General features: G+C 34.9%; 2 protein-coding genes and 1 long non-coding RNA gene across 4 annotated transcripts; 1 reads left to right on the forward strand and 2 right to left on the reverse strand.

Annotated features, from left to right (window-relative positions):
• Positions 1-462: 462 nt before the first annotated feature.
• Positions 463-2,469, reverse strand: LOC111211624 (probable disease resistance protein At5g66890). Its single transcript, XM_022712854.2, has 3 exons — positions 2,150-2,469; positions 1,640-1,857; positions 463-1,541 (listed from the first exon to the last, which is right to left on the reverse strand). Exons 1-3 carry the CDS (start codon positions 2,353-2,355, stop codon positions 703-705), a joined length of 1,263 nt encoding a protein of 420 aa, XP_022568575.2. The 5' UTR covers positions 2,356-2,469; the 3' UTR covers positions 463-702.
• A 2,204-nt stretch (positions 2,470-4,673) lies between these two features.
• LOC125599767 (probable disease resistance protein At5g66900) lies at positions 4,674-10,008 on the reverse strand. Of its 2 annotated transcripts, XM_048772877.1 has the most exons (5): positions 9,660-10,008; positions 7,205-7,733; positions 6,168-6,930; positions 5,882-6,090; positions 4,674-5,629 (listed from the first exon to the last, which is right to left on the reverse strand). In XM_048772877.1, exons 1-5 carry the CDS (start codon positions 9,948-9,950, stop codon positions 4,794-4,796), a joined length of 2,628 nt encoding a protein of 875 aa, XP_048628834.1. In that variant the 5' UTR covers positions 9,951-10,008; the 3' UTR covers positions 4,674-4,793. The 2 variants fall into 2 exon arrangements, with proteins under 2 accessions (XP_048628834.1, XP_048628833.1); XM_048772876.1 differs by lacking the exon at positions 9,660-10,008 and having other exon boundaries at positions 7,205-7,739.
• On the forward strand, positions 7,740-9,471 carry LOC125599769. Its single transcript, XR_007333449.1, has 5 exons — positions 7,740-8,198; positions 8,278-8,337; positions 8,737-8,922; positions 9,076-9,183; positions 9,270-9,471. It is a non-coding gene; the product is annotated as an uncharacterized LOC125599769 (long non-coding RNA).
• Positions 10,009-12,255: the final 2,247 nt, after the last annotated feature.

A 12,255-nucleotide genomic window follows, 5' to 3' on the forward strand; every position in this document is an offset into this window, starting at 1 on the left:
TTTTTTGAAGTGGTGTTTCATTAGATACACTTTATTCATCCATATATTAGCTTCAATCACATCGTTAAACTTCTTTATATTAATTGAACCAACAACGGCTGAAAACACTTACAATACCATCGAAAAATATGGTCAAACCAATCTAAAACGTTAACTAGCTTTCATTCATTGACCCTTCTGAACATAGCATGTCATATGATCATAAGATGTATATATGTGGATGAGATGTAGATATTTTTACCTGATGGGTCATGAGAGTTGGATACTTAATGTACATGCATGTGCATAAATTAGTATACTAATCTAACCAGTCGGATGCTTAGTATATAGCAATAAAGAGAAGGTGATGAAATTGATGAGCATTGATCATTAAATTAAGCACTGGCCTATGGGTAAGTGCACAATTGACAGGCCATGTTGCTAACACTAGTCACTAGTTGTACCTTTGGTATTTTTCTTTTGACTGAATTATCTTTGGTATTCTTATTAATTTTAATGGCTAGCTCGTGTTGCAATAATTTCACATAGTGAATTATGAATTACTCTTAACTATTTATAGATATGGACTGATAGAATATGCAAATGTAATGTAAATTATCATATCTGTAGTCATATACTTCCAAATGTAAAATATCTTGTCTGTATTCATATACTTCCTAATGTTACAAACTTGCAAAATATCACACACAAGCAAAACTTACATTAGAACAGTTGAAGCAAGTTGAGGTTATGTTCTGTTTCCTCTTCTATGATTGTCAAATTCTTCATTTTTTGTTTAAATCTTTCCCATAAGAATACAGTCCCTTCGTCACATCTCACCTCTAGATCCTCTAGATTCTTCACTGAATCTGGCAACTCACATCGATAACAATCTCTCATCGAAATCTTCTTCAGTTTCTGCAACTTCCCAATCTCTAAAGGCAACGTTTTTAGTTGGAAACATCCAGAAACATCTAGCAACCGCAGATTGCTAAGTCTCTCGCTTGTTTTAGGAAGCTCGAAGAGATTACTACAAGAAATGACTCTCAGCATTTCAAGGTTCCTTAAGCTGCCTATACCTTCTAAGAGTCTACATAGCTTGTTACAGTTCGTGATGCTAAGTTTCTTAAGTGAAACCACTTGAGATACCCAATGTGGTAATTCAACAAGATTATAACAATAATCTATTTCGATTTCCTGTAAGCTCTGTAGGGTTTCAGTAACATCAACTTCTAAGTCTTCTAACTCGTTGGGAGCATCATTAAAATGACACAACCAAAGAGATAGCTTCGCAAGACATTTGAGCTGAAGTTTGGGAATGTCATGCAAAGTGATTGAAACTTTCTCGAATCTGATCCGTCTCAGGTTTGGTAATAAGCTGAGACAAGACAAATTGGTCAACTTTGTAAGTTCAAAACCATGATTTATTACCATCACAACTTTCAGTTTCTTCATTGTTGCAACGAAGTTTGGTAATGCATAAGTTGATGAAGAGAGATTAAGAACTAAAACTTCAACATTTGGACAATGCATTTCAACCCAACATGATGTAAATGAATCATCTGTAAGAAAACAAGAGAGAAAGAAAGATGAACCACATCAAGTTGCATAATATTATCAAAGAGTGTGTGAAGACAGTGTAAGTAAATAATTGTATTACCAGTAGAGATAGATAGTAGAGAGACGTTCAAAGTAACAGGATGTTCTAGATTTAAACACCAGTTTGGAAATTTGTTATCTTGTATATCCAAGTTTAATCTTTTCCTTTCGAGGATCGATAACGACTCTTTTTCCCATTGATGTATAGCAAATTCTCTTAAGATGTTGTCTTGTTTGACCAAAAACTCATTGAAAAATCCATCTTCATACTTATTTTTCCTAATATTAAAGCATATATAAATTGAGAAAGATAAAACTTAAGGAAAGAGCGATTAAAAAGACTGAATATATTTACATGTAAAGTTTACTATTTTGGTAATGGTTTAGATTTTTCGACTTGGGAGTTGGGATTTAGGATATAAAATTTAGGCTTTAGGATGTCACTTAGGTCATGTATTAGGTCTTTTGGATATATAATCTAGTTTAAATCTAGTAAGATCAAGAGTGATAGATGAATAGAAAATAACATACCAAGAATTGGTAGATGATAGAAAGGATCAAAGGAACATACCCAAGAGGAAGAAGTTTAAGAAGATTGTGGGAGGCAAGCTCTTGAAGGTAATTCATGTAGATGATATTCTCTTTATCGTGTAGTTCAGACCATAAGTCGATTATTGTGGAAGCAATGATCTTCTGATCTTTAAGAAAGGAGCCCATGTCCAAGAAACACTCTCTAAGATTGTGGGGCAAGGCATCGAAACTTTGGATCCAATCCATAATGGTCTGAACGGAGAGGATTTTTCTGAACTTAATATTGAATTCAGAAGACAGTGAACATTTCTCTTTTGATAGTTTCTTTATTTGAATTCTGGAGACTTTATAATCCCGTTAGATGAATTATGAATATTTATAAAGGAAAAGACGCGCGAACCAGCATAGAAGTTACGTAGAACGGCGAAAATGACGACTTGTCAAACACGTGAAAACTAGAAGGGTCAAACACTGTATTTAAATGCTGTTTGACTTTTCTATTTCAGGATTTTCGAAGAAATTACAAGGATTATAGGTTAGAATTATTGGAAGAATGTTGAATATGACTGTTATAGTTTGTAGGAAATGATGGTAAATTGCTCTTTTAACGGATCAACAACGATTAAAACTGTTGAATGACTTTAGAAAGATTGACGTACACGAAATTTATATATAGGTGTTGATGGTATAATCATCTCATGTTTATTATTATATGTATTATTAATTCAAAAATCAATATAAAAAATATTATTTATACTGTCAAAAAACAAAATTAAACATCAAATAATTTATTGGTTATTAAACATCAAAATTAAACATCAAAATAAAACTGCGAGATCCTTCTATAGGGAGTTACTTTTTATTGGTTGTTCTATTCCGGTCTGGTTATCCAGACCATCTCTAACTTGAATAATAGAATGATCTTTCGACGTCAAAAAAAAAAAAACATCAAATAATTTATACTTGAAAAATTTTCATCAAAAAATATATTTTTGTTATGGTATAAGTGGAACATTCACATAATATAAATATTTGGAGAATTTTAAATATTTTTATGACGTAAAAATTGGAAAATTCATATAGTATAAATATTTTGGAAAATTTTAAATAACTTTTGTATTTTATTTTTGGTGCCAGAACAAATATTTTGAAATTAAAAAAATATAAACTTTTTCACTCCCAATAAATCTAAGTGTATACAGGGTAATTTAAATCTAGTAATTTTAATATTATCTGATATTTAATATCTAAATAAATTTGGTTTTGACAATGAAATACAAACTAATATTTTATGTACACGTGATATAATCCCACGTGTATATCATACTTATCCAAATACACAAATTTAGATATATATATATATATATATATATATATGTATATATATATTTTTTTTATTATAGGTGATAGATAACATGAGACTTTGAAGATAATGATTCATGATATTTAGTTATCTAACGTGAAAATCTTTGTTAATAATATATATGTTAATAATTATAAATTAAATCATTTATACTAAAGACTTAGCCGCTCAAATTTTTAACGTGAGAACTCCATTGCATAAATTACTTCACAAATAATAGATATATATATACTAGGTGTTTTATCCACACATGCAGACATAATCTTCTTGCGAATTATTTTTAATCAAATCAGTACGATAAATTATTGTTTATATCTTTAAGAAAATTAAATCAAACATCAAATTATTTATATCTGATAAAAAAATTCACTAAAAACACTCAAATATAAAAAAATATTTTAGAAAATATCTTTATTCAAATGTTTTTACTTAATTAATATTTGATTATAAATTTTTGTATATCTTAATTCAAAAAAAATCTAATAAAAATATTCTTTTAAGATAACAACACAATATATAAAAATTATCCTATTTTTTTTAAAAAATGATATTATTAATAGAAAAATTATTTTTAATTATATAGTAAAATTATTTATAAAAATTCATTAAGATATCATCACAATATACAGTGAAATCTCTATAAATTAATAATATTGGGATTACACCAAAACTATAATTTTTTATTAATTTATCGATATACTAACTGAATCAAAAACTCAATTTGAGACTATAAAAAGGTTATACTGTATAAGAATTATCTTATTTTTTTTAAAAAAAATATGATATAATAATATAACTTCGTTTTTAATCATATAATCAAAAAATATATAACAATTCATTAAGAGTAAGAACAACTTTAACCGCTATAACTTTTAACGTGAGATATCGTTGCGAAAAATCACTTAACTCGCAAATAATAGTATAGATAACTTTTAAATTGAGAGTTCCGTTGTGAAAAATCATTCGAAAATAATAGTATAGATATATATTTTTTCAAAAAGTTAAAACCTCTAATTTTATTAGATCAGAGACGATAGATAGTTGCTAAATCTCCTCTTTGCACCGAGATACGAAAATCGGGTACCTCTACCTTCAGAGATGAAAACTTTACTAGTAAAAGAATCAGATATGCATGTACCCATAATTTTGTAACATGATAACCGAAACAAATATATAAAAGCTAAAAAAAAAAACAATCAAATATGTACCAGTAATTTTACTAACAAAGACAGAATACACAATGCTTCTAGTTACATATGAATGATGAGAATAACACATTACACGACATAAACAAGCTATGAAAATTTCTTTCAATCACAACTTAAAACATTTGAAGCAAGTTGAGGTTGTGCTCTGTTTCCTCCTCATGAACTCTCAAATTTCTCATTTTTGGCATCAACCTTTCCCATAAGACCAACCTAGTTTCTTCCTCACATTTCACCTCCAGATCCTCTAGATCCCTCACTGAATCTGGCAACTCGCATCTCCAACACTTCCTCATCGATATCTTCTTCAATTTCTGCAGCTTTCCAATCTTTAAAGGCAACTTTCTCAATCCTAAGCAATGAGATATATCCAGAAACCGCAAGTTACTGAGTCTATCAGTCGTTTCAGGCAGCTCAGAGAGATTAATGCAAGAGCTCACCCTCAACACTTCGAGTTTACTCAAGTTGCCTATAGCTTCAGGAAGTACAGTGAGCTTGTTACAGTTTGTGATGCTAAGTGTCTTCAATGAAACAACTTCAGAAACCCAATAAGGTAACTCATAGAGATCATAACAATAGTCTATGTCAATCTCCTGTAAACTAGGCAGAGCTTTAGAGACATCTATTTCTTCAGAGTCATAGAAAACCTCACCGAAGCTACACATGACCAGAGACAACTTCTTGAGACTGGCGAGTTGCAACCGGGGAATGTCTAGCAAAGTGACTGAAACTTTCTCCAGTCTGATCCGTTTCAGGTTTGGTAATAAGCTGAGGCAGGAGAAGTTTCTCAATCTTGCTGGATAGAAACCATGATTTGTTATTGTCAGAACTTTGAGCTTAGTCATTCCAGCAATGAAGCTTGGTAATGCATAATCCGGTGAAGAGAGATTAAGAACTAAAGCCTCCACTTTGGGGAACTCAATTTCAACCCAATTTGATGAGAACAAATCATCTGTAAAAACAACAAGAAAAAGATGAAAGACCAAACATAGTTAATAGTTATAGTCAGTATTCTAAAAAATCGGTATAGGCGCCCGCCTAGTTGGCAAATAGAGTGTAAACGAAACAATTTTTTCCAATTGACTTTTTAAAAAGCCGGTCTAGATGTTCAAAACATTAACCCTCTATAAGCTTCCTAACCACCACCTAGTGATTTCCTGGAAATTGGTTATAGTAAAATCAGAGATTTGTATAATTACTTTACCTGTAGAGATAGACAACAGAGAGGCATTAACAACAGTGTTCCTTGGTGCATTCAAACACCAGTCTGGAAATGTATCCTCTTTTATCTCCAAATTTAGTCTTTTTCTTTCCAAGATTGCTTCCAATTCGCTTTGACGAATAGCCAACTCCCTGAGGATATCATGTTGAGTGACTAAGAACTCATTGTAGAAACCATCTTCAGTCTCATTTCTGCTCATAAACCAAGAAAAAAAATAAGTTCCTCTAGTGGTTTACATGTCAAGAAGGTGCAAACAGAAACAACATACCCGAGAGGAACAAGTTTAAGTAGATTCTGGGAGGCAAGGTCTTCAAGGTACTTCATGCACAAGATACTACTATTTTTACCATATAATTCCATCCATATGTCAATGATTACAGAAGCACGTATCTTTTGGTCCTCAAGAAATGAGCCCATGTCCAAGAAACACTCCTTGAGATTAGGTTCCAGGGCACTGAAGCTAGGCTGAAGACATTCCAGCACAGTAGGCTGAGAAGGACTATCAAGAATAGTTTCCCCTTGAGACCAGCTTTCCACCTGCCCTTTCCACGTATTTAGAGATCGTCCTTTAAGTGAAACGCCAACTACTTCAATAACAATTGGGAATCCATTACAGCGTTTCAGTATCTTTTGGAGAAGATCTTCGTACTCAGCTTGGGATGTGTTATGAGGCCGCGATGCCCATTGAATCAGAAGGGCTTTTGCATCTTCATTTTCCAAAGGTTTCAAACGATAGTTGTATCCAAAGCTCGGAAAGTCAAACCGAGAAGTCACCAAGATCTTGTAATCTGGCAAGTTAATTCGAAATTTCTGAAGCAAGGACTCGGATCCTCGCCACACATCATCCAACACCAACAATATAGGACCGTCTTCTCTGAGTTCCTCCAGCAGTTTCCTTAAGCCAACGGTTGCTTGAGAGTCGTTCTCAAACGTATGTGGAGCGTAGCCGCTGTGCTGAAGTAGGTTCTGTACTATTATCCTAAAGTTAGGAGTACTTGAGACAACATTAAAGAAGATGTGCTTGAAATGCCCTGCCAAAATGGAAACACTAGATGATTATAAACAAGAACTACAAGTCAAAGCAGTGTTCTAAAAAATCGGTGTAGGCGGCGCGCCTAGTCAGTAAAACGGACCTAAACGAAACATTTTTTTCTATTTTTTCTTAAACGATTAAAATCGTTCAAGGCACTCAAAAAAATCGGTTTAGGCACCCGTTTAATCAATAATCCTATATAAAGTGCCGCCTAGCGATTTCTTGAACATTAAGTCTATGTGTAAAGATGGAAACTTTTAAGATCTCTTTACCTATGACATCTGCGTCGTGGCAAAGCTGAGTAGCTAGCGTGGTCTTCCCGCACCCAGGAGGAGCAGAGACCACGAGATTAACCACTACATCGTCAAGGAGTCTCTTCTTAAGCTCCATCAAAGGCCAATCCAATCCAACGACCACCTTATCAAGCTTAGGAACCGAACAAAGATCTCTAAAAACAGGGACAGGAACACTCATCAATCCGTCCATTCTCTTACTTAAACCGTCAACCTTATCCACAAGGTTTCCCGCCACACCCAGCAACGTCAACTGGTTCCTGTACTGAAGAAGCTGTAGATCAATGTCACAGAACTTGGCCAAATCTTCATTGATTTCCACTATTTTTCTGGTGTAGTTAGACTTCTCGTAGAACCGGACGCTTGGAAACTTGAGAACCAGAACACGAGCTTTTTCTATCGTTTCCCTTAGCTGCTTTAGCTCCCCTGCACCAAGGTCTAGCTCGTTTTGCATCGAATCGATCTTTTTGGTCAATGGAAGCAGTCTCTCCATCGTTGAGACGAGATCCTTGGACAAGGGCAGGGATGTTAAAATGGGCTTGTCCTACCCATTTACGTCCAAGCCCGTTTAATTTTCGTGTCCATATAAAGTCCATTTACTTAACAATATTAAACGGGCTTCGTCGGGTTTGTCCACTTGTGTCCATTTAATAAACGGGTTTTGATAAAAATAACTGGACAGCCCATTAAGTTCATTTAATTTTTTTTTCTCTTCAACCTAATCTATCGTCGTCGTTCTTCCTCCTTCTTCACCTCCTTGGCTCTTTGCCTCCTTACGAAAGATCAAACTGCTCCAAATGAGTTTCTGATTCGAATCATGAAGCTTCTAGGGTTTCGATTTGTCTTCTAGAGTCGTTGTTCTTCACCTCCTTGCCTCCTTTCATCTCGTCACGAGATTCCCGAGATTCCCGTGTCTTCTACTTCTTCTTCTTCACTCTCTCCAGCTCGTGTTTCCTCGTATCATACAATCAAGGTTCGTTTCAAACTGATTTCATAAGTGTTCTTTCAATTAATTTGTGGGTTTGTTTAAAAATGGTTTGATTTGTGAACAGGTTTCACGGACATATGCAAAGGAGTCTCAAAAATTGCAACCAAAGCTGAGATTAAAAGTGGTATGTGATTCTTTTTTTTCACTGAGTGATCATTTGACTACAATATGTGTATGGAAACAAGAACATAACCGATAACCAACATGATTAACTATGTTTTGTATGAACATCTTCTTCGCTGTGACCGTGTGAGTTAGCTTCTATGGGTTTTGTCAAGTTTTTCGTTAGCTAAAGAGTCATTGTGTAGACAAATACTATAAAGATGTATTTGGACAGAAGACTCGTATTGTAGACATATACTTTCGTTAATCCAAGACTAGTGAAGTTTTTTTACTTTGTATCCATACGCTATGCTTTATTTGTTCCTGTTTTTGAATGGTTGCCAACTTACCATCTTCTCTCAAATTTTGATAGTCCCTTGCAGCCACTAATAATTAAATATGTTTCTTTCTTTTTTTGCAGAGATGGACTATGATACTGTGCACACAATGGCGCTTCTTGAAGCTCAACGTGAATACATGGACATGAATGATGAAGATGCTGAATTTGATATAGATGAAGAAATGGCAGAAACAGAAACAGAAGCAGAAGCAGAAGTTCAGTGTGAACCACAAGCCACTGCATCAACACAAGCAGCGAAACCTCAACGTAAGCGTCGAAAAACCTCACTTGTTTGGAAAGATTTTGTACTAGTGGGGGTAGAAGAGGATGGAAAAGAAAGGGCTAAGTGCATTCATTGTGAAGACCGTTTTATTTTATGACTATATTTTTCTTATAACTAATTCATATTATACTTTGTAGGTGCCATTGAAGATCTCTTTGATGAAAATGAAGATGTTGGAAAGAAAGCAAGTAATTATGGAGTGGAGTCTTCAGCATCAAAAGATTGATATGTTTGCTGGAACAAAAGTACATAGTTTTCTGGTTCTGTTTTACATCAGTTTATAATTTTTTTGATGAAAATATATAATATGTTATGTTTTGAACATGGACAGATCCTGGTAGACGTTCAAGAAGGAAAAGAGTAACTTATAGACACTTAGTGTGAAGTGTGAACTTTATTTTTCAATTATGTTGTGACTGTGATTTGTAAACTTTGAATTTTTAGTTGAAGCAAAACAATGTAAGGTTCTGGATTCATATTTTATTTGACAGGTATTTAACAGGTTTCATCGAAAAGAAATGCTATGATATAAATAGATCATGTTCATTTTTTTTAAGTAAACGGGCTTGAAACGAGTTTGAAACGAATTTAGTGTTAAATGGGCTTCACATAAATGGGTTCTAAATGGGTCTGATTTAAACGGGCTTTAAATGGACATCTATTAAACGGGTTTGGACGTATACGGGCTTGGACGTAAATGGGCCGGTAAGCCCGTTTTAACATCCCTAGACAAGGGTTTAAAGGATTTGTACTTCTTTGCTTCCTCGATCACAAGTTTCAGAGCCTCCGAGACCAAAGCTCCTCCAATAGAACCTAACCCCAGATCAACCCAATCGGTCATTCTTGTTTTTCTTCCTTCGGACCAAACACAAAAAAAAAAAAAAAAACTCTTAGCTTTTGTCAGATTATAAGATTTTAGGAGACCTCTCAAGTGTACGATGCTTCGAGAATATCGAAAACGATAGAAGGTAGACAAGGAAGACCGAATAAAAAAAAAAGGTATTAGATTCATTTCAAAGCAATCTTTGCCGTCGTCGTTGACTTTTACTCCATTGTAAAGTGTTATTCTTTCCTGCTTCCCACTTGCCGCGCTATTACCGTTAACCTTCTGCGTTAGACCGTTAATCCACACGCGCCATATGTGATTCGGTAGACGGAGCGTGTTTCCTGGGTCTCTTTCCCCGCGTGCCAAGGTAGGCCCATTTAAAGCAGCCCACTGAGATAAGCTTTAGATTTTTCCTGGGCCCATTAATAAAAAAATGCTCATAATTTGAGATCGCTACGAGACAATGGATGGCTCGTAATTTATTTTTTGGAGCGGTCGAATTAAGATAAGCGACATAGCATGTGACTGTCCATCATCGTGGTAGCTTCCACATGTCATGATAGTGCCAGCCCCATGTTGGCTCTTGTATATATGTCACTTGATTAGTCTAAGTAGTAGGTCGTGATTAAGAAACAAGAAGAAAAATAATCAACATTAGTGGTTGTTATTTTTTTAATTAAACCAATGATGATTAATCAACTACTCCCCACATGCTTCCTATTTTGTCTTAATAATCCTCCCGAGTCCTGACACATCATTATGCTGCTTAAATACGATTCATTTGGTAGACTCATTCCTTACGTAAGTATTGTTCACCGAGTCAACTATCAAATTTTACAGGCTTATAGATTGAGTGTACATAAGTGAACGTAATTGATATCTCTGTTATCTAAATGTACGTACTCTTATAAAACAATGGAGTGCATGCATGTACTCCATGAACCCTTTTGGTATGATCCGTCCATTTTTGCATTAAGTTTTTTTTTGTAACTTTATTGGATAACATATGTGTACTTGACATCATCCATTTAACCTGTGCATTCTGTATTTCTTATATTTTGGTGGGTTTAACATTTTATAATTCTATTAACTATAACGATAAAATGGTAACAATCTGATATATTATATTCGGTCAGTCGGTGTGATCATATTTCACAACTGCGAGTAACTTGACATGTCTTCAAAAATAAAAATAAAAATAAAAAATGTCTTTCAACAGATTTGCATGTGCCATAAAAAGATAAAAAGAACTACGTATGCAGTAAATCAGCAAAAGTGGCACAAATTTCAACAATGCAGATGACCATGAGGTCCATAACGATGATAATAAAATAGTCAGATTCCCTTCGTCATAAGAATAATATTCTACTCTTTTTTAGTGCAAATGTTAAAAAAAGTATTTCTACTGTAGAATAATATTCTACACTATCCTTTTTTTTTTTTTTATTAAAGGGATCAAAGCCCAACTGGGCAAAGCCCGAAAACAAACAAAACACAAAGCCCAGACAAACGGACCAATATTAAACAAATTTTTTGGGCCCAAAACCCAAAAAGAAGAACCGTCGAGGAAGCAAAGCAACATCCGTCCACCACGTGTACGATCGACGAACGATTCAGAGAACACGCGTCAAGAGAGAGTCTTCACCTCTTCCGGAAGAGCCACGCCGAAGCTCCGCCATCGGCGGAGACAAATCAGTGAAAGACCAACTGAGCAGTCTTCACAGAAGGCCAAGACGCAACCGGATCATCACTTCAGGAAAGATAACCGCCGTCTACAATCAATCTAATCACTGCGACAGAGGATCAAATCGAGAGTCGGTGGTAGATCGAAGAACAGGAAGTAACAATCAAACGAAACCGGAAGAACTCCGGTGAAGAGCCGGCGAAGACGATGAAATAGAATCATCTCTTCCCGGAAACAGAGCCGGCGAAGTTGATGCTGAGCGAGTCACCGCTACCCGGAAACAGAGCCGGCGAAGACGATGTGATAGAATCATCTCTTTCCGGAGACAAAAACCGGCGAAGCTGGTGCTGAACGAGCCACCGCTATCCGGAAACAGAGCCGACCGACCACCGAAGGAGAAGGTGCGTCGCCGGAAACGAAAAAACCAGATAGAAATCTCTAAGAACTCTATTCCTTGTGAAAGATCTAATTAGAGAACAAGGACGATAGAGAGAAACCTTTCTGAAAGAGAGAGGAGAGAGACTTCACCGTCTCACTCTATTCTACACTATCCTATTGTAGTAGAAATTACAAAGTTCTTTTATATTTGGTGCCAAGAAATGAAAAGCTTCATTGGGGACGTGAACATGAAGGAAACTGCAGAAGGGCGAATCTAATCAGCCACAACAAATTAGGACACAATAATATTTTCTTAAAGCATCTATTGTTTTTTTCCTCAGTTTCTTTCCCTTTTCGTTTTATATTTTAAATTTTATTTCATTTTCCTTTTCTTATGGTATCGTATGGGAGTAGTCGAATAATGAAAGC

This window comes from Brassica napus, unplaced genomic scaffold (genome assembly GCF_020379485.1).
Source record: "Brassica napus cultivar Da-Ae unplaced genomic scaffold, Da-Ae ScsIHWf_1989;HRSCAF=2637, whole genome shotgun sequence".
NCBI classification, from domain to species: Eukaryota; Viridiplantae; Streptophyta; class Magnoliopsida; order Brassicales; family Brassicaceae; genus Brassica; species Brassica napus.